The 20,650-nt window shown below is 34.0% G+C and overlaps 1 protein-coding gene across 5 annotated transcripts in view; it reads left to right on the top strand.

Annotated features, from left to right (window-relative positions):
• The window catches only part of RYR3 (ryanodine receptor 3), a 285,143-nt gene that overhangs the window by 51,291 nt on the left and 213,202 nt on the right, over positions 1-20,650 (top strand). For all 5 annotated transcript variants that reach the window (XM_076344904.1, XM_076344903.1, XM_076344901.1 and 2 more), the window contains exons 2-3: positions 5,567-5,686; positions 15,187-15,294. In XM_076344904.1, the coding sequence (XP_076201019.1) occupies positions 5,567-5,686; positions 15,187-15,294 (228 nt within the window). The remainder of the gene's footprint in view (positions 1-5,566; positions 5,687-15,186; positions 15,295-20,650) is intronic.

Genomic DNA, 20,650 nt, shown 5'->3' with positions numbered 1-20,650 from the left:
CAGTTTGTAGCTAGTGTTCAAATGCTAATCAAGATGTCTGCTTATATCCTGTGCTTTGTGATACAGTAAGATACATGAGTAGGATGTCGTCTATCAAAGAGTGAAGGCGGCTGTGGATTTTTACTCTGTACATTTCTTTGCAACACTGATCTATAATCAGCAAGTGTCACAGTCTCACAGTAATCAGGCCTGTAAAGAGCATCAACTTGATATGTCTGCTTGTTTTACCATAGAAAACAGGAGCTCTGAGTTTCTTTGTTTAACAGATACGGGGTTTTTCTGAAAGTAATATAAATTTCTTCATGGAAAGGATATATTATGAAATAAAACTTTTTCATGGTGTTACAGAAAAGCGTACTTTCAAAACAATTCCATATTAGTTTACATTAAAGTTAGTCATTCATGTGCAAGCACCCACTTGCATGTTTATGTGCAGCTGTGAGTAAAATATAAGCAAAATATGTATGCTTTTTTGAGGAAACAGCTTCTCCTTATTACAATCTACAGGTTTAATAACAAAGCTGATTAATTTTCTAAAACTGATTAGTTTTTAGTGTTGTGTCAATTTTATCAGTTTATTTTCAGTACTGAATATAATAGAGAATGTAGAGATTTGGTAGATGTTGAATCGGTAGGTAACAAAGCAAATTTAGGGTGTCATTTTCCAGCAAAATTTGCATATTTTATATGTATATGTATATGTGCATGTATATATTTAGTGTATAGATGGTTTTGTGCTTCTTAATATGAAACATATGGAAGTGTGTCTATTGTTGAATACAACCTCTATACAGACTTAAATGTATTGTATAAATGACTATAATTCTTTATTCTGGGCTATATATGCAACATAAATGAAGAAGAAGTTTCATTAGCTGTTGGAATTTCTGTATTCTCAAATTCTGAGTTGAAAAACTAGTGAACTAAGCAGAAGCAAGGTCATGCCTACAATACATTGATTCACCTTGATCATTGACTCACGTTGCAGCAAGTCAAGTCATTGATTAATTAAAATCAATTTTGTTTATGTTATGGCTTATTACCCCATCACAGGAATCTCAGTTTAAGTTCACCATCACTTTATTATGATACCTGAGGAGGAAGACCGCCTGAAGACCAAGACTAAGTACTGTCTGGTAATGAACCACTGGACTGTGGTTCATTAAAAACTCTTTTTTAAAATTAGATAGCATGCTGTTTAATGCTATATTGCTGAAAGCTAGGAATCATGGTTTTCAGTTAAAGAAATTTTTTAATATTGGATGTACTTTTGCAAAGAATCAGCTTCTATTTTGGTAACTTCTTCCATCTTAAAAGCAGAAGATACTGAGTGAGTGACTCTCGTTTAGAAATACCTTTGTTTCTCAGCCTATACAGACATTACTATATAGTGCAAATTCAGATTGCAGCTTCAGCTCTGGCCAAAGCAAATAGAAATTTATGTTTTCAGTACACACAGTTATGCAGTTACTTACTTTCAAAAATAAGAAAACAAATCTCCAAAGCGGTCTTTTTTCTTTTTGCAAAAGTTATGCATTTGTGTGAATAGATGAATAATACTGGACAGAATTATAACACATTAGCTACATGACACTTGCTAGATTCTGCAGGATTTCAGACCACCTGAAATACATTTTAGGAATACCAATGTGTTTCTATGTATAAACGTTCTTAGAATTGGGGTTGGAGTTACCTGGTCTGTGTCCTTTTGCTAAAGGACTGATGGATTAATCCTAACCAGATAAGAGATTTCTGGACAGAAGGGGAGAACTTCCACTTCCTCTTCATTCAGAAAAAATAGTTAAAAATTGCTATTCATCTGTATTTGTGAATAGGTGTTAACTGTGGTAGTAAAAAGTGGCTCTCACAGTTAACTTTATGTAATTATTGATGATGCTGCTGGTGGAAACCAGTTATTAGTAACTGACACTTAGAATGTGTGTACTTTTTGAGGAACAATAGCAAAAGCAGTTTCTTGTGCGAGGCCTAGTGGTATGCAAATGTATTATTTTTCTGTGTCCTCAGTAAATCATAGAAGTATTTTGATCAACCTGAAATTATTCCCCCTGTTTGCTCACTGAAGCAAAATCTTGAAAAATTTAGAAAACTTTGATACGACTGTTGCATATTACAATTTTGATCTGAAGAGGTATAACGTGTGGTGGAGAGAGAGGTGTGAATCTGTAACAATACCTCAAGCTGACCAGCACTTTGAAGTGGACTTTTTTCTTAAATTAAGCATATTAGATAGTCAGAGATACTTGATCTAAATTAGACCTTCTCTAGTGAGGTGTTGGACCATTGCTTACAGAGGTCCTTTCCAGCCTGTGATTCCATGCACTCTAAGCCTATTTTATTAAAAAAAAAACCACCAACAAAAACCACCAACAAAACTAAAAGGACTAGAACAAATTAAATTTCTAAACACGGAAATGTCAGAGCTGCTAGATGAGAAAGATTGTGTTTAAAACACTTATTAAATTTAAAATGTTTAAATTTGTTAAATTCCTCGTTGACACACTGGATCTCAAGGAAGTTGTGTGGGTTTTTTTCTTTTGCTTTGCTTTTGGTTATCTTTAAGAATTGGCTGTATATAACTTAACTAACAACTCATCACTGCTCATTGTATGAGTCCCCACATTTCATTGGGCATGCGGGCTTCTCCTTGTCATACTAAAAAAGGTATATTGAAGTAAATGGATGAAATTCTGTGTAAGAGAAGTGAAGATCAAGGTTAGATGGCTCTGGCACCATGTGTATTTAAAAACTAAGGGAAGAAGAAAATGAGTTTGCCAGAAAAAAAAGTTTTAGAATACCAGAATGTGTGACAGAAAACTCAAGAAAACAAGATAGTGCTGAGTCATGGTCTGCAATTTCATTATAGGATAACAATTCCATAAAACTCATTTCCATTAGCGTCTTCAGGCCAGAAAAGCAATTTCAGACCTCAGCTAGACTGATCTTACTTCAGTAAGTACACTATAATACTGAGTCATCTTAACAGCGAGTCATTGTCTTATTTGCAGATTATACAGATTCCACTAATTCCTTATGCTCGGTTCACCTGCACCTGAATGATAAACTCTTTAAAACTCTGCTCCAAAACATTCTGAAATATGCTATTATTGCCACTTTTTAAAAACTTTAATAAAGTTGTTCATCCTATGTAGCAAATACGTAGTTTGTTAAATGTTGTAGCACAAATGAAAGGGTACATTGGAAATTTAGGGGAATAATGTAAAATATCAATGTTGAATGCTGTATACAGTCCTTACTTAAGACATTATCAGTGTTTGTATTTTGGGCTTACGGCATTTAATGATTGATAAAGACTTTGTGATGCCAGTGTAAATTCTAAAAAGAAATGCTTTTTTTTTTAATTCTAGAAAATTAAAATATTCATTTCATTATGCTAGAAACTCTTGTCCTTTTATGTGTATGGATTTAAAAAGAAAACAGTTCATTTATTTGAGTAATTCTCATTTTAAGTAAGTTTTTATGTATGTTGTCTGAAAGCATAATTTTATTTTTTAGAAAACTATGAATTACAATAGATACTATGTATATGCCTCTGTGGAATGATGAATACTTTAATATTGTAGGGAGAATAAATACAATTTCAGCTATAGATAAGTAATTTAATGTAATCCACTGATAATGCAAGCTAAGTGGCAAATCTCAATTTTATTCTAAATCTTGGTATTTGTAAATTCATGTTTTAGTATTTTATTCTTTTAAATCTCTGGAATATGTATGTTTAAAGATTGATACAGGAACCAGATGATGAAAAATGTTTTAAATATCTTTATTTTTATCTTATAAATGTTCTGATTTTTTTCCCCTGAATAGATATGCTTCTGATGACAATTTTTAGAATTCATGAGCGGAGGGACATAATAATGAATGCTTAATTGTATTGTTTATATTTTGCAACTTATTACACTGGAGTTTAAAAAGCAGAAATGTTTTTACTAATGAGTTTGAAAGCTGAGAATTTCAGAGAGCATTTTGCAGAAATGGAAGCAGAAGCAGCAGGGGAAAAAGAAAATGAATTTGTTTAGCCTTAATTAGCTAATTCTGTCTACTCCTCTTGACTATCCGTCTTAGAATTTTTTATAAAAATTTCTTGAATTCCCATCCTGTACTGTTAAAAATGCTGTTGATTGTTATGCAGAGCTAGATAAGGAAAACACTGTCTGTAAGTGCTGATTAGTCTGAAATATAATATAGCTGTCCATTTTAGTAGTAGTAAGTAGGCAGTGAAGCGTCACCTAAAAGAAAGCCATATAACTTGCACACACTTGCAAAATCACACAAGTGAAAAACCTGCTTTTGAATGCCCATTTTAAAGGGTGTGCCACTTAATTCCTTTGGTGAAATCACTTCGTCACTCCCAGCTTTTATTTCAAGTGCCTGTAGCTGTGCTACTGTCATAGTATTGCAGTTGCATAAGGGGACTGGAAAAAGCAGTGCTGCTTTTAGAACATAATTGTTCAAGTGATCTCTGAGTTCAGTACAGGCGGCTGTTGTGTATCTGCTTTGACAATAATAATTGACACCAGTATAACTTCATAGCTGGATGGGACACTGACATATCATATCGCTCTTGTTTTATCAGCTTCCACCCCCCTAAAAACTTCTAAGGCAGTGTCTTTTGGTGAACAGTTACACACCTGTATAAAAATAAGTTCCTCTATGTGCTAGTCTGCATGTGGTGTTTTTCTTGGTTAGTGCACAAGTTTTGGAAAATAAAATGATTTTTAATTCTGTATATACCTTTGACACAGCTGAACACTAAAAATAATCTGTTTTGGCTTGCTTATATCAGCTTTAGTATCACATATTAAGAGGTGAATAAGGGCTTGGCACTTTATGAGTGTGTCTTTGGCATTGCATTATGTAACAATTGGTATAAGACCTTTTAGAATAATTAGGATAACTAAACAATAGGGATATTTCATGTCACTTTTCCAGAGTGTTCTTATTCTTGGAATGTGTCTTTTGAGGAGCAAGTTCTTATGACTTATTTGAATCGTCACTTGAAAAATGCCTCTTGGATCTTTGGTTGTACTCAGAGGTTTCTAAATTAAACGAGACCTTAAAAGTTAAGATTGTGCATTCAGAGGACTTGTGTTGAGGGCTCACTGTGCTAACAAAGTAAATTTGTTTATATTTAGGTTACTGTTGTTTGCAAAATCACAGTAACAGGTGTTTACTGAAACATTAAACATGTTTTATTGAGTAAAACCGAGTAACAGTGTACTTACAGTTTTTTATGGCACCATAGCAAACCACTGCTAAATCAACAGGAGGACACAGCACTTGTGAAAGCCCTCAAGACAGTATATAGTCTTTGTGACTTTGATACAGTCTTGAATATAAATCTATACATAAACATCTGTTTACATACACATCAAAAGAATCTCTACATATGTACATGATATCAGTTATAGGAGTATAATGTGTTCATTTTCAACAGATTCCGTGTTCCAGGATTTCATAGTATTATAGTGTGTATGTAACTTCCAAATATTTACTTTTTTTCTCGTACCTTGTTTTGTGACAGGATGACGAAGTAGTACTTCAGTGTGTTGCCAGTATTCACAAAGAACAAAGGAAGTTTTGCTTGGCAGCTGAGGGACTTGGGAATCGCCTGTGCTTTTTGGAACCAACATCAGAAGCTAAAGTAAGAAGTCGATACTCTCAACTGGTGTAACTGATCAGTGAATGTTAACCTACTTATTATCCATGAAGATATTTAATTACGGTTTCTTTAATGTGATGCTAGCTGCACCTTTTGTATGTTTTTCTTCCTGTGACTGCAATGTGAGATTTCTTAGAGATTCTAAATATACTTTGAGACATGCCTGTTAACAGTAAAAAGCCACTATTCTTTAACTATCTAAAATAATTCCTGTAACTGAAATACTTCATATTTTCAAGATTAAGTCTCCAGACTGTTATTAAGATTTAAGTTGACTAAAAAACTTATTCTTATTACTGCTGTAGGTTCAAATATCTTGATACATTGGATTGATAATTTTTGAAGCATTGTCACCTGTTAGTTACTGGCATTAAGTGCTGCTTCTAATTGTGTTGATTAATCAGAAAATTGAGAGTACAGGGAACAGAATTATTAAGTAATTGAAAAGTTTTAAAGATAACAAGTGGCAAATGGAAAAAAGAAGCTAGAGAGCTGCAAACTAAAAATAAAAGAAAACAGAGTAGTGAGAGGAGCTTGAGAGGAAAAAGGAGAGAAGAGATGAAACTTTAGACCTGTACTAGAGCAGAATGTTAAGAATAAAGGCAAATGGAGGAGGACCTCCTCCCTCTCTTCTTTGTTCTTTCTGCATCATTTTCTTTTTCTTTGTTTTGTGTCTTTATTTCTTTTCTCTTCTTCCTGATAATTTATTTCTCCTCCTGATTTTTTTTTAGTGGGGTCTTTGTATCTTTTCTCTTGAAATGTTGCCATGTGGTCCTATTTTTAGTCTAGGTATTATGACCATGTTACATCCACAGTGTATATTTATGCAGTATGAGAGATCCTTGTTCATCTCTAAGGTGAAAAATTATGCTACTTCTAAATTTACATTCCTTTGCATTCCAAGAGCTCAGTCAGATAATTTATCTCCGGTGTACTTTACAAATCACCAATAATCTTTTCACACGTTTAAGTAAAAGCAGTTAGTTTTCACATACGTATTTTCAACTATTGTCTTAAAATCTTCAAGAGTGATTGGGAATTTTTTATGATAGACCACTCAACTGCAATGTGGTCTGTCTATTTCTGACGATGACCATCTCGATCTGTAAGACGGCATGTTGCTCATCTTATTATAAGAAAAGGAGGAATGGTATGCATTGCTGTAAAATGCCATAGATCTACTTTATGTAAGTGCCTTAATAGCAGATAATATTACAGAAGCTTCTGAAGTTTGTTTAAAAGTAAGAGGTTCAGAAAACTTGTATGTAACTGCTTTAAAAGAGCTTACCGAGGAGCTTTCTGAACTGCTGGTCTTGACTGAGAACAGTGAAGAATTTTGGAAAGAGGCATGTAAATACATCTGTTTGAAAAAGAAGCGTAGAAGGTTGATCTGGATGTTTAGAGAGTACAATACTTACCAAGAACCCTTAGCGATGACACTTACTTTCATTTACGTTTGGACAAAATTTTGGTTATGAAATAAAAGACAAAATCAAAATGGCACACAACCAGCGGACTAAAAAATAGTTATTGAATAGATGTGTTTCTAATCAAATCCTACAAGGTTCTGTTCTCACTGCTATGCTGTCGAGAATTTTGTCAATTAAGACATCATTTAAATTAACATAAGCAATTTTTTCAGGTGATAAAAACATTGGGGAACTGGCAATTGATGAAGTCATGCCACACACAGGAAGATCTGCAGTGCCTTGTATATTAATAGAAAGTAGAGGTATATTTCAGTGCTGCCAGTGTAAAGTCTAATAACTGAGCGTGTAAATATGCTTACAAAATGGGAAACTATTCTTGTCCCCTGTAAGGAATGTGAAGGTCATGGTGGATGTTACACAGTCATAAGTTCCCTGAGTGATGATGTGCTCAAGGGATCTAGCATAGTCTTTAGAAGTATAATCGAAAGAAACTTGATAGAAGATGGGAAGTTATACTATCTCTGCAAATTTTGGGGGTTTTTTATTACCTCTATGGCAATGCTGCTGGAATACAGTCATGGCATTCAAATTTATAAGAATGTTGATAAAATGGAGATTGCTCCAGGAAGTGCTCTGAGAATCATGATTGGAGGAGGACACAGTCTGTTCAGTTTAAAAAAGGAAAGTATGGACACTGCCCATAAGCTTCTGAAATGGGAAAGTTGATAACAGAAGTCCTTTTATTTTAGACAGCAGAAGACTGTCCTTGCTGTTAAAATGGAACTATTTACCTGAAATGGATTCCTTATCCCTTCCTTATCCCTGGAAATTACTTTATAAAGCTAGATTTCTTCTGTGTATTAAGAAGAAATTGCATTAAAGAAGACTCTAGGCATATTTGTCAACAGAAGTCCAGAGCAGGAAATCACAGTGTTACCTTCTACTACCTTCTCTTCTCCAGTTGACCACTTTACCAAAGCCAAAATCTATTTGCAGTACATGTGACCGCTTCTTCACTCATTAAACTTTTGCTAAATATTGTTAAATCAAGTAAAGAAATGCTTTTCCATTCAAGTAATTCTGGAAAACATAACAAGATAGACAGGAAAAAAATTCAGTTTATCTGTTAATTCCAGAATGAAAAGGTGTAACTTCATCATTAGTTTTTTTAAATCTGAGTTGTATGTAGTAAAAGTCAGAAGATAGAAGTAGCTAAAAGGAATGGGAGGCAAGGAAAGAAAAGGTATATTTCTTAAAAAAAAAAAAAGGTTTTTAGGAACTTAAAGAGGAAAAAATGTGATTTTTATGGTTGGCCATTAGTTGTTTTGGTAATTTTTGTGACGTGCTGAAGGGAATAACAATTATGAGATATTTCTGTTCAAATTTTACTATAAATCCATAAGCAACTTGCATGTAATTTCTTTACAATTTATTAGTAAAAACTATTACAATGTTGGTTCACTAATAATTTATATTATGGTGATTGGATTTTAAATGCATTTTTTAAAAGCACTTTTGCATTAGTTCAGTAGTATGAAATTATATTCCCCCTGTCTATGTGGCTCCTTTTTGAATTATCAGATGTTTGCCTAAATAATGTCTGATATTTAAAATGTAAGGGGAAAAATCTAATTCACTAGTGGTGAAAAATTATATTTTTTATGCTAAACAAGAAATAGCAGAATTGTTGAATGATATGATCTAATTATATTACTTTATTGTTGTTTTCCTTGTTTTTAAAGTCGTACTTTGAAAGACGATGTATTTCAAAGCTGATAGTCTAGTGCAGCAAGGCTAACTTCTACCGATACCTAAGAAAAATATACTTCAAAAGTAATTGCAATATACTAGCATCTCTATTAGTAGCAAAATTGTCAAGTAAACTTAAATGCCTGAAGGGAATTATAACTAATTAAGATAAGATTTCTGTCCTAATGACAGAATGTAATAGTTTACAGGTCTGGTAAAAGTAAACCTAGCAAATTGATAACCTGTACTAGCTTATGTCAGTGGGTTTTATACTGCAGATCAGAAGCTGTGTGCAAAAATTTGGTTAGTAAGCATATCACCTGCAAGAATTTAATGTTATGATAGTGCCTGGAGGAATCCAGAAGACTGAATTGCATTCGAAGTGTAATGTGGGAGCTGGGCTTTCCTATTAGCTATTTTATGGGCCTCCATTTCCCACTATGCAACCTAGCACAAACTTAGCATAATTATATATAAAATGGTTAAAACTGTCCTACAGCTATTTGCACAGCTGTTATTTTTATAATAAATAATAATTATTGCATATTGAAATAATAGTAGGCTGAAAAAACAGACATAAAACTGATGAGAAAGAAGTTTAAACTTCAGCATAAAACTTATCCCAGTGCTCCCTCCACTGCCACTTTGTACTTGCCTGGCTGTGTCTCTCTGATGTAGAAAATATTTCCTTGAAATCTTTTGATATGAAGCCCTCTTCATCAGAATGTGCTTGTAAGAAAGTTTCAGGCAGCATTAACTGCGTGCATTGAGTCAATCAATCTATTATCTGCCTTGGGGTTGTATGTAGAAGCCCGGTATTAGAAACTTCATTGCAGTTTACTCTTCACAGAATCACAGAATGGCTGAGGTTGGAAGGGACCTGTGGAGGTCATCTTGCCCAACCCCCCTGCTCAAGCAGGGCCACCTAGAACAGGTTGTCCAGGACCATGTCCAGATGGCTTTTGAATATCTCCAAGGATGGAGACTCCACAACCTCTCTGGGCAACCTGTGCCAGTGCCCAGGCACCCTCACAGTGAAAAAGTGTTTCCTGATGTTCAGACGAACCCTCCTATGTTTCAGTATGTGCCCATTGCCTCTGGTCCTGTCACTGGGCACCACTGAGAAGAGCCTAGCTCCGTCCTTTTTGCACCATCACTTCAGGTATTTATACACATTGATCATCGTCTCATGTCTTCCTCACATGAGAGATACTCCAGTCCCTTAATCATCTTAGTGGCCCTTTGCCTCTCCAGCAGCTTCATACCACTTTTGTACTGGGGAACCCAGATCTGGGCTCAGTACTCCAGGTGTGGCCTCACCAGTGGTTATTCTTGTGACGTTATTTTTTGTCTTGCTGCGTTTTTTCTCTGTATTCTAAGAAACTACGAGTGAAAATTAGACCGCTGTGCGTTATTGACTGGCTTAGGATGGGTAGCTATCCTTCACTACTGATGATTAGATATGCACATACCTTTACAATGTTAATAAATAATACCAAATTGTGAAAATACTATGTTTTATCAGTAAATCACAGTGTACCTTACAGGAGAAAATTTTTCTCCAGCGTCTCCCTTTTAAATGGAAAACTAAGGCAGATGAGTGTATCTATGGTCAATCAGAAGTCTGTGAAAATGGTGGCTTGCTGTTCTATTCTGTACTTTCTATAAAGTATAGGAAGTATTCAACTATATTGTTGAGCTGTTTGAGAGGAAATCCTACATACTGATAGATTATTTTTTAAAAATTTATTACAAAACATGGCCCCTTTTCATTGCTGTAGGTCTTCATTTATTCTGTAACTGCTTGTATCGCTCCTCTCTAGCTACTGTGTAGCTTGTATCTGTTTCTTCATGTCACCTCTCCTATCAGCTTTGACCTATTGATACACTTTACCTGCTCTCTGCTCTTCCTCCAGAAATCAATATAGATGAAAATAAAGTAATTTGACCTGGACTCCAATTCATTTCTGTGAGAAAATAGAGTTATTTTAAGACTCAAGTGTTTTGGAGATCTATTGAACATTTCCAGTTCAGTAGCTAGTTTTATTTATCTTAACACCTCATTCAGAAAAATGAGGTATATTCAGTGTTATGAGTGTGTTGATGGAGAACTGGTAAGTCTACATGAAAGACCTGTTTGGAAATAATCTCAGAAATAAGCATTTTCTTCTTAGAAAAAGAGCAGCTGTCAGGGTAGAACTGTCAATTGTTTCTTCAGATTGTCGTAGTTTAACCTCAGTCATCAACTGAGCACCACGCAACTGCTCGCTCACTCCCCCCCACCCGGTGGGATGGGGGAGAGAATTGGAAGAGCACAAGTGAGAAAAACTCATGGGTTGAGATAAAAACAGTTTAATAATCGAAATAAAATGATAATAATAATAATATGGTAATAATAATAATACACAAAACAAGTGATGCACAGTGCAATTGCTCACCACCCACCGACCGATGCCCAGCCAGTCCCCGAGCAGCGGCCCCCCCTGGCCAGCTTTCCCCAGTTTATGTACTGCGCATGACGTCACATGGTATGGAATGTCCCTTTGGCCAGTTTGGGTCAGCTGTCCTGGCTGTGCCCCCTCCCAGCTTCTTGTGCACCTCCAGCCTTCTCAGTCGGTAGAGCATGGAAAACTAAAAAGTCCTTGGCTAGTGTAAGCATTACCTAGCAACAACTAAAACATCGGTGCGTTATCAACTTTGTTCTCCTCCTAAATCCAAAACACAGCACTGTACCAGCTACTAGGAAGGAAATTAACTCTATCCCTGCCAAAACCAGGACACAGATTTACTTTGCAAATTTGTGTAAGTTTCCTATATCAAATTTGTCTTTTTGTTTCTCTTCCTGTACGTGTGGACAAGACTGCACAGAGGTGTGCTGGAAGAACTCCCAAAAACTCTCACTGACTTTGAAGAACTATGTATTCCAAATTTCTGCTTTCTTTTATCGTATATCTTATCAGTCTACTTATTCTGCTACACAAATGCACTTACAGTAATGTTTGCTTGGCATATCTTTAAATGCCTGTAAAATAAAATACTTTATTGTCCACTTGAATTTTTTCCTTTATTGATGATTCTTGAAAATGATGTTGTCTTACTTCTGTGTGTTCATTCCAACTTCCCATAGCCAGAAGGGGGATAAATACCTATGCCTATTGTTACTTTACAGCAGATTTCTAAAACCTTGTCTTAGTACCTGAACAGATTTTGTTTTTCATTTCAGCATAAAGATTCCTGACATGAATATTTCCCCATCTTCTACCTGTGGCTCTCACCTCTCAGTATTCTTGTTTCAGTGAACATCCCTTATTGTACTTTTCTTTGTTTTGTGGGATTCCATTACAATACAACATTGCTTAGAGTTGGGGAAAAAAAGCATAGATTAGCAGATGGTTGAGATTTTATGAAACCCTTTTTAGCTGTGTAATTGTTAAGAGTGTAAAATGGTCTGCCACAAAGAGATTGTAGAATATCAAACTTATGAAACAGTATCATTTGCAAAAAGACCAGAAAACGAATGAGCCTTCACAGGCTCAATAGTTATTTATTCATTTAGTTAGTTAGTTAAAGGAAGCAATCTAGACTAATTAAGGAGGACAGTTGCTACTTAGGTCAAGTACTATTCACATAAATTACCTTTCACTGGTATTTCTCAAGTCAGTGGAATTTAAAAAAGAATTTGTCACCATCCAACCACAGAAATGGAGTGTTTGATAGCATGCATGTGTTCGCTTATTGTGTAACACTGCAAGTTTGAAAGGGGTTAGCTGCTCTAAGTCATGGGTAGAAAAATCATTAATTTCATAGGTCTCAGTGTCAATATTCTTAAATAAAGGCGAATGCTCCATAGGTTATGAAAAAGAATAAAAAGTGAAAATGAATTGTGTTAACCTAAGACATACATTTTATGCAAACTATGACTAGTACATTGTTTTAGAGTGTGTCTTTCATTAATACAGCACTAAAGTAAGGGTGGCAACAATTTTCAAATCAAAATGCAGCCTATGTTGCACAAGACCAGTGGCCAGTGAAACTGATAGGAGTTCTTTTGTTCAGTTGGTAGGTGTTGGATCATACTGATTATGCCATATTCAATTTGGAGTGGGATTAAGTGCCAGAGGTAGTCTGATGCTGATTAAAACTATATTACCAGCTATGTTTTTTTTCCCAGATAAAATTCCAGTTTAGTTTCTGAATTTAAGTTCCATGTTGAAAATAGGAAGATGTTATAAAGATTGTTGTTTTTTTTAAAAAATTCAAATATACTTCAAGGACAGTGTGGTTTAATACATACTCAAAACATCCTAATAAAATGAATGCTGCATAATCTGAAAGCTGTCACAGGATGACAACAGAAAAATATCTGGGGTTTTTGTTTGGGGTTTTTTTGTTGGTTTTTGTTGTTGGGTTTGTTTGTTTGTTTTTTAATAATGATGTGGCTTATTTGCCTGCTAGGTGCAATTAAAGGCAGTAAAGTAATGCGTGAAGTATTACTCAGAGGTTTTGTTTACCTGTCTGGTTTATTGGGAAGTAGAGTCTACTTAATGTTGTGTAGACTTTTATGTTCATAGCAATAAAATATTCTAAATAAGTCTTTCCAGACTTTAACAAATATGAGACACAAAATCTAACCTAGTTTCGTTTGTAATTCATTTCACTGAGAAATGACATCTTTCTGTGACTGGTTATATGAGAGGCCTTGAATGTAACCTATTAAAGAGTAAACTTCTGGTTACAATCTGTGTGCACATGTATGCATGTGTATGGATGCTACATACACACATGCACACACACATATATATGTATAGTATGAGTTTATATAACAGAGTATGTTGTGTGTGTATATATGTACACAGATGCAGTTAATGAATGCTAAAAAAAATAATACCCTATAGTGGAGATAAGTGATGACAAGTATTACAGTTAAAGTTGTTCCTGTTGCAGTTAATGAAATTATGAACTACTTATTATTTATAATTATTTAGTTGCCTAAGCAAGATGCAAGAGTTCACTTTACCTCAATAATATATGTAACAATTTTATATCTAAAGTATGCAATTTCAATGTCAAGTCTTTGGCCTAAAAGTCTTTTCCAGAATGTGTTTGAAAACACAAAAGAAAAAATAATTAGAGGCTATAGTAGGCATCAAAGGGTGGGAATTCCAAGACTGTACTTGATTATCTTGCTATAAAGACTTCACTTCAGCAAGTTTAGAAATCTCTTAATTGTATCATTTCCCTTTTCACCACCTTAAAACTCAGCATTATCAAGAATTTTATTCCCTCCTGTTACACTGATTTAAAAAAGAAAAAGGAGTGTATATCCACTTTAAAGCTCATTCATAGCCATGATCTGTATCATAAATCACAGAATACTGAATCGTTGAGGTTGGAAAGGAGATCACCAAGTCCAGCCCCTCTGCTCAGAGTAGGTTCAGCCAGAGCAGATTGCTCAGGACACTGTCCAGTCAGGGTTTGAATATCTCCAAGGATGGAGACTCCACAACCTCTCTGGGCAACCCGTTCCAGTGTTTACCATGCTCACAGTTTTTTTCCTCATGTTTAAACAGGTTTTCCTGTATTTCAATTTGTGTCAATTTCCTCTTGTCCTTTCACTGGGTACCACTGCGTAGAGTCTGGCTCTGTCTTCTTTGTACTTTCCTGTCACATATTTATATACATTGATGATTCCCCTTGAGATGTTTTTTTCTTGGACACCTCTTTCCTTGGACACATCAATGCCAATAAATTGAAAAAAAGTCTGCTGTTCTTGAAGTGAATCTAAATTTCATGTTTCAAAACTAGCAGACATATTGATCCAACAATTGAGACGATCTCCTAAAATAGTTCATATTATTATATCATAAGATTCTGAATCTTTGCCATTTAGTGACAGCTATAAATATATTCAGAGCGTCAACCTTATACGTCCAATTAGATCATATGCCTTCTCTTCTGTTTTGTCAATGATGTTAGAGAACAAATACAATGTTCATGGTGTCATTCTAAAAGAGAAGAAAGCAGTAATATGCATAGAAAAACTTTTCACTTTTGAACCTGAAGATGTTTTGTTTTACTATGAGTAATACAGCTCTAGGAAATGTAAAGTTACTGCACTGACAATTTATGAACAATGGATTTATATGATTTTCATACAGGGAAATAGCATGTGTATCAAAACCAAATGCATAAACATTAAGTATGGATTTTAAAATTAAGATACATGTGTGTTCAAACACACTTTTCATCCTGATTCACCTGCTTTGCAGATCTGTTCTTACACTGTTTAATTTATTTTTACAGTATGTTCCTCCGGACCTTTGCATCTGTAATTTCGTCCTTGAACAGTCCCTATCCGTCAGAGCCCTTCAAGAAATGCTGGCCAACACAGGGGATAATGCTAGTGAAGGGGTAAGTAAATGGACATCAAAGAATATTAAATTTCTGAATGTGGATTGTTCTCAATTGTTTCCTTGCGCCAGGATTTTCTAGGAGAGGGGCCTGATGTCATAGCAGATTCTTCAGTTTTCCTGGGACATTATTGCTCCACTACTATAATCATATTCATTTCTCTTTAGCATTGAGAAGCAGGTGCAGTTAGTCTTTCGAAATATTTACAAAAAACAGAAACATCATCTTCAGAGATCATTTATTACCATCAGTCCAGAACTGGATACTGAAAAAGGAATAAGAGAACCCTTGGACTGAGTCTGACTGTTATGAACCTAAGGAGAGTATATGAGATAGGTTTTGTCTGAAACATAAATCATTGCCATGAAAGCATTATTGTATTATAGTGCTATTTCTGAATGGGGAGAGCAAAACAATTTTCTCATCATGTAAATATTCTATCTCATTTCACTGAGCTAAGAAAGTATTTCAGGTATTTGGATTTAATTTGATTTATCCTTACATGAAATTAACAGATAGAAGTTAAGTCCTATCAGCGAAACAAAGTGCCAAATTTAAATCTATTTTAGTTCACATATAAAAATACAATATTTTTCTTTATAGTTGTGTAACTAAACTGTTTCAGTATAATTTCAAGTTATTTAATCTGTGGTAACAAGCAAGAACTGTTGGATAGAAATAGTTATTTCAAAATTCTCTGGGTTTCTTAATCTTTTACCATATTAGCACAAGTGTACTTACTAGAAAGCTTACAGTACAGTGTAAAGTGACTTTGCAGTAAAGTGAAATGTTGTAACTATGCTTGCATTTCATATTATTAAAGTTTCAGTTGAATTATCACTTCAAATCTGTGATATACTAAGAATGACTGAAAGAAGACTTCCACACTGGAGCGATCAGGATGCCAAAAAACTCCCATGCACTTTATTATACATTATTTATTATTGACAAAGTTGTTTAAGAACTGTATTTTTCATAGAACTTCTAAGCTAATTGTTGTAAGGTGATGATGTTATAAGTAAAAATTAAGCCTAATCCAAACCCCAGATACAAATTTGCCCATATTTTCAAGGATTTGCATGAACAATGATCATTTTTCAATGATCAGCTGAACCTCATTGCTAGTTGTTGAGATGAGACAGACTTACCTCTCATCTATGCAGTAATACTTCTGGAAGTTTTTGGAAGTTACACTTGCTGTTGCATCTGTGAATTGCTTGTAAGTAATTAATTTAGGTAAATTGTCTAGTTCTATATACTTAGGTAGAGCTTGTGTTTCTCTGGAAGCAAATGAAATTGACCTATGGTCTCCACTCAGTTGGTCACTGCTCTGTTACATTCATGTGTCTAAGTTTTAGGAATTTATAACAAAATGTGACATCACCTTTATTGTTTTCTTCTATTCAGCGAACAACTGAAATCTGAAAAAAAATGGAAATGCCACTTCTTAATGTATGGGGTGAAGTATTATTAACAAATTAAGATTAAAAAGGACTTTACAATGTTTATTTGTTATGACAGATTCCGTAATTGCTTTCTGGCACCATGAAAATCACAAAACTTGTGTAAATAAAAATCTTCTGCATTTCACTCTCACTTAGAGTTAAATTTGGTAGTAGTCACGTGTTTGTCTCTTAAAGTTGACTAAATTCTTGAATTTGTTGCGTGCAACCTCAGTGCATTGATGTTTACCATACCTCTCAGATTTTTGCTGCTTGATCAGATCAGCTTGATATTATCTTCTATGATGCTGTGCTTTGATTGATTTCCTAGCATAGTCCAAAAGCCTGGGTGGAAGACTTATCTTAATTTGATTGTTTTGACCCTAACTCTCCAATTTCAGCTGAACTGAATTGAATTTAACTTTTATTCTCTTATGAACAGAGCGTGATAAAACTCTATGGCTTTACTTATTTTATGAGACTAAGTGGCATTAGTTACAATGCGAATAATCTGCAGAGATAGATAGTCTGTCGGTTTTCATTTTTATTTTATGTAGAACCAGAAAACTCATATTTTCTTTAAGTTGTAATTTTTCTTTTATTGATCTTACACACAGAGTTAAGACTCTGTCACATTAAGTAAAAGGAAAAATGGATGTCTGAGGAAGAAACCAAACATAAAAATGCAAGTAATCTCAGTATTATCTAAAGAAATTTACTTAAAGATAACATTTCACTATAATTTTTTTTTTTTTGTCAAAAATAAATTTATGCTGAATGTGTTTCATGATGAGAGATTTCTTTTGATTTCTTTCTGGGATTCATATACTGTGCATGCAGTTTCAGTGTTTTCTTCCTTTTTTAGTAGAATCCTAGAAAATAAAATAGAATAATATGTGAGAGGAGGGGAATTTTATGATTTAAGTAAATATCCTAGAAGGGAGAATCAAAAGGGTGTTTTATATACTTGAGGCTAATTTTTTGAATGTCATATCCATCTATGCAGAAGTGATACATTCAAAACGTATTATTTTTCTGAAGATAAAAATGGCTATAAAATAAATAATAGAATAAATAGAAGAACCTTTATTTTTCTCTGTAACTGAGCGGCAGGATAACCACAACCTACTGGCTTATTCCGCAGTCCAGATCTTTAACTGGCCCATATCATGGCGCAGCTCGGAAGCTGGAATTCTGCTCTGTCACCTCCGATCTTACAATGTCAGCCTTTGCATACACGGTTTTCAGACCTCATTGTTATTGACCTCTTGTTTTCCACTGTTTTCTCCAGTTTAAAGTGTAATTTTTGATTTCTGCAATTAAATTGCTTTCTAGAAAATGGAACTCCTGATGAAAAAAACATTTGCTTAGGGAAAGTAAGATTGATTTAAACACTTCTAGGACTCCTAAGCAATAACACAATTTTTAGTATTTCCAAAATATTCACCCAAAAACTTAGCCAAAATATTTAATCTGAGATTTCTAGTAATATCTAAATATTTATGTTTGGGATTGGCAGTAGAGGACAAATAATCTCTTCAGTAAAAATGATCATACTGTTGCTTTGGGGGCAGTGGACAATAAAAAAGAAAATGTAGTCTGTTGTGCCATATTTATTTCGAAACTACCTTGCCCTGCATTTATTTTGAAGCTGGGTACCATCCATTGGGGAAATTGTAATAGGGACACAGCAGTTCATATAAATAGTAAGGAAAGCATGAACAATAATGCAAGAAACTTTCTTTCTGGACCACAAGGATTTGTTACATTCAGAAAAGGTGGACTCTTAATTAGCTTCTGTCAACAAGCTGTTGGTAAAATGGATGGGTTATTTTTTAAGTTACAATTAACTGATGCTGTTTTGACACATACCTCATAACTATCAATCAAGTTAAATATTTTGTATTACGTGGCACTATCTTTAGCACCATGAAAGCAAATTGAGATGGTAAAAAGTAATTTCTAAACTAGATTTCAGAAAAAGCTATTTTTGAGATGAATAATGCAAAATGTTGTCTTTTAATAGTTGTTATATATCTAGAGAAAACTGACAGCATGACACTTAGGAATGCACATCTTAAAATGTTCATTTACATTCTGTTCTCAATACAAAGGCATTGCTAAGAATAGAATTTGTCCTCGTATAATTAACATTAATCTTTTATTGGTTCCACCAGTCTATCATTCCATTGAATGGTATGCTTTCCATATTAAATTTAATTTGGAAGAGAGTTCTGCTGTTAGTTTCAGATTTTTCTAGAGGAAGAACATAGCTTATTTGATATTGGGGGTTTTTTGTTTTGTTGTGATTTTTTTTAATGAGTGAGCCTTAAAATTAGAAGTGATTCACTTAAAAACTTTCGGTAAAAAAATAGCACGAGCAGTTTATTGCTTGCTCTCAGTTTGTGAATATTTGTTACAAACTGACTACATGTATTTTTCTTCTGACAACCTGTCTGTAGTTACAGTTGATTTTGCTGTTAAGGTTTTCCTTGTTGATTAAAAAAAAAGTTGTCATTTATAAAAGAAGTATTATATACACTGTTACATGATGTTTTTCTGGTTTTCTTCCCCAAGCAGTGATAAGTTCCTGCAGGATATATTATTAAAACCATTTTTTATGGATGACATATTTTGGAGGAGCTCTTGGAATTTTTTTATTTATTGTTTCTGATCAGCCTTTTATAATGATATCTAAAAGTATGCTATGTTCTCTGAATGACCAGTGATAACTATCTTATATTTGTCTCCAATTTTTTCCAATAATCTAACACATTTTCTATGTGGGTCCAAAAATCATTATGCAGGAGTTTGGGTTTATTTAGTTTGCTACTGGGTGTAGTGAGAAATTTTACATAATTATATGGATCATATCGTGAAAGAGATTATAAGTAGTATCCATATAATTCTGAGAAATTTCTCAATAAAATTTACTACATAAAATTACATGAAACTGTCTTATATCTGTTAACAGCATTAAGTTCCAGCGTAACCAGGTCCCAAATCCCTATTTGTTAATATCTTTGTTATTAGCTAGAAAAATAGAAGTAGGATTTTTATTTTACTGCAGTTGTAATAAAAGACTTCTGCCGAATTGCTTTTAGATTTTTATTCCTTCTGTTTGGACAAATAACATTTCATTTTTAATTCTTTGAATTAGTATTAAGTATTTTATATGTCAAGCTACAAAATGTAGTAGTTTCCTCAGCTTGATGTCTTCTAAGTTGGGGTTCTGTAGAACACAAGTTGTACATAGCTTGTAAACCTATTGACCTAATTGGTCATTTAATTAATGTATTGTTCATAGAGTGCAAAATCATTTGCCTACACATGTATAACTCTTATTTGAGTTCCTGGAACTACCTTTAATTATCTTTGTCCCTTCCACATGAATCCAAGGAAAAGAACTGACCTTAAAGGTAGTCCTTTCTAGCAATATGTAACGTACTAGAGACAATGCCTCTTCTAAAGTTTTATTTTGGGGAATCATCTTTCATATTTAATGATTGCCTAAATATACCTGAAACAAGAAGACCATAAAGTAAGTGCTCTTTTAAATGGAAAAAAAGCTCTGTGTGTGTGTGTGAGAACAGTTTCAAGCAATTACGTGAGAAGTTAGATATTCTTAAATCGGCAATTTCTAACTTGTTATCAGGATCCTGATGTTAGACCTTTTATTATTACTCAAGACTTACCAGGTGCAAATGTTATGATCCGGACTGAGAGAAAAAAATGAAGTATAATGTTGCCCACCATAGTATAATTAGTATTAACACTAATCATGATATCCATAATTCTGCAAAAATTGGAGATCACTTTCCTAAAAAAGTGCTTCATACAATCTGGGATTGAGGATCTAAAAAAAAATTAAAATCTTAGTTTCAGTGGAAAGCATGACAATAAATCAAGAAATT

Source organism: Aptenodytes patagonicus, chromosome 7, assembly GCF_965638725.1.
Source record: "Aptenodytes patagonicus chromosome 7, bAptPat1.pri.cur, whole genome shotgun sequence".
NCBI lineage: Eukaryota > Metazoa > Chordata > Aves > Sphenisciformes > Spheniscidae > Aptenodytes > Aptenodytes patagonicus.
Note: the sequence above shows the minus strand (reverse complement) of the source record. Positions and strands in the feature narration are given on the sequence as shown.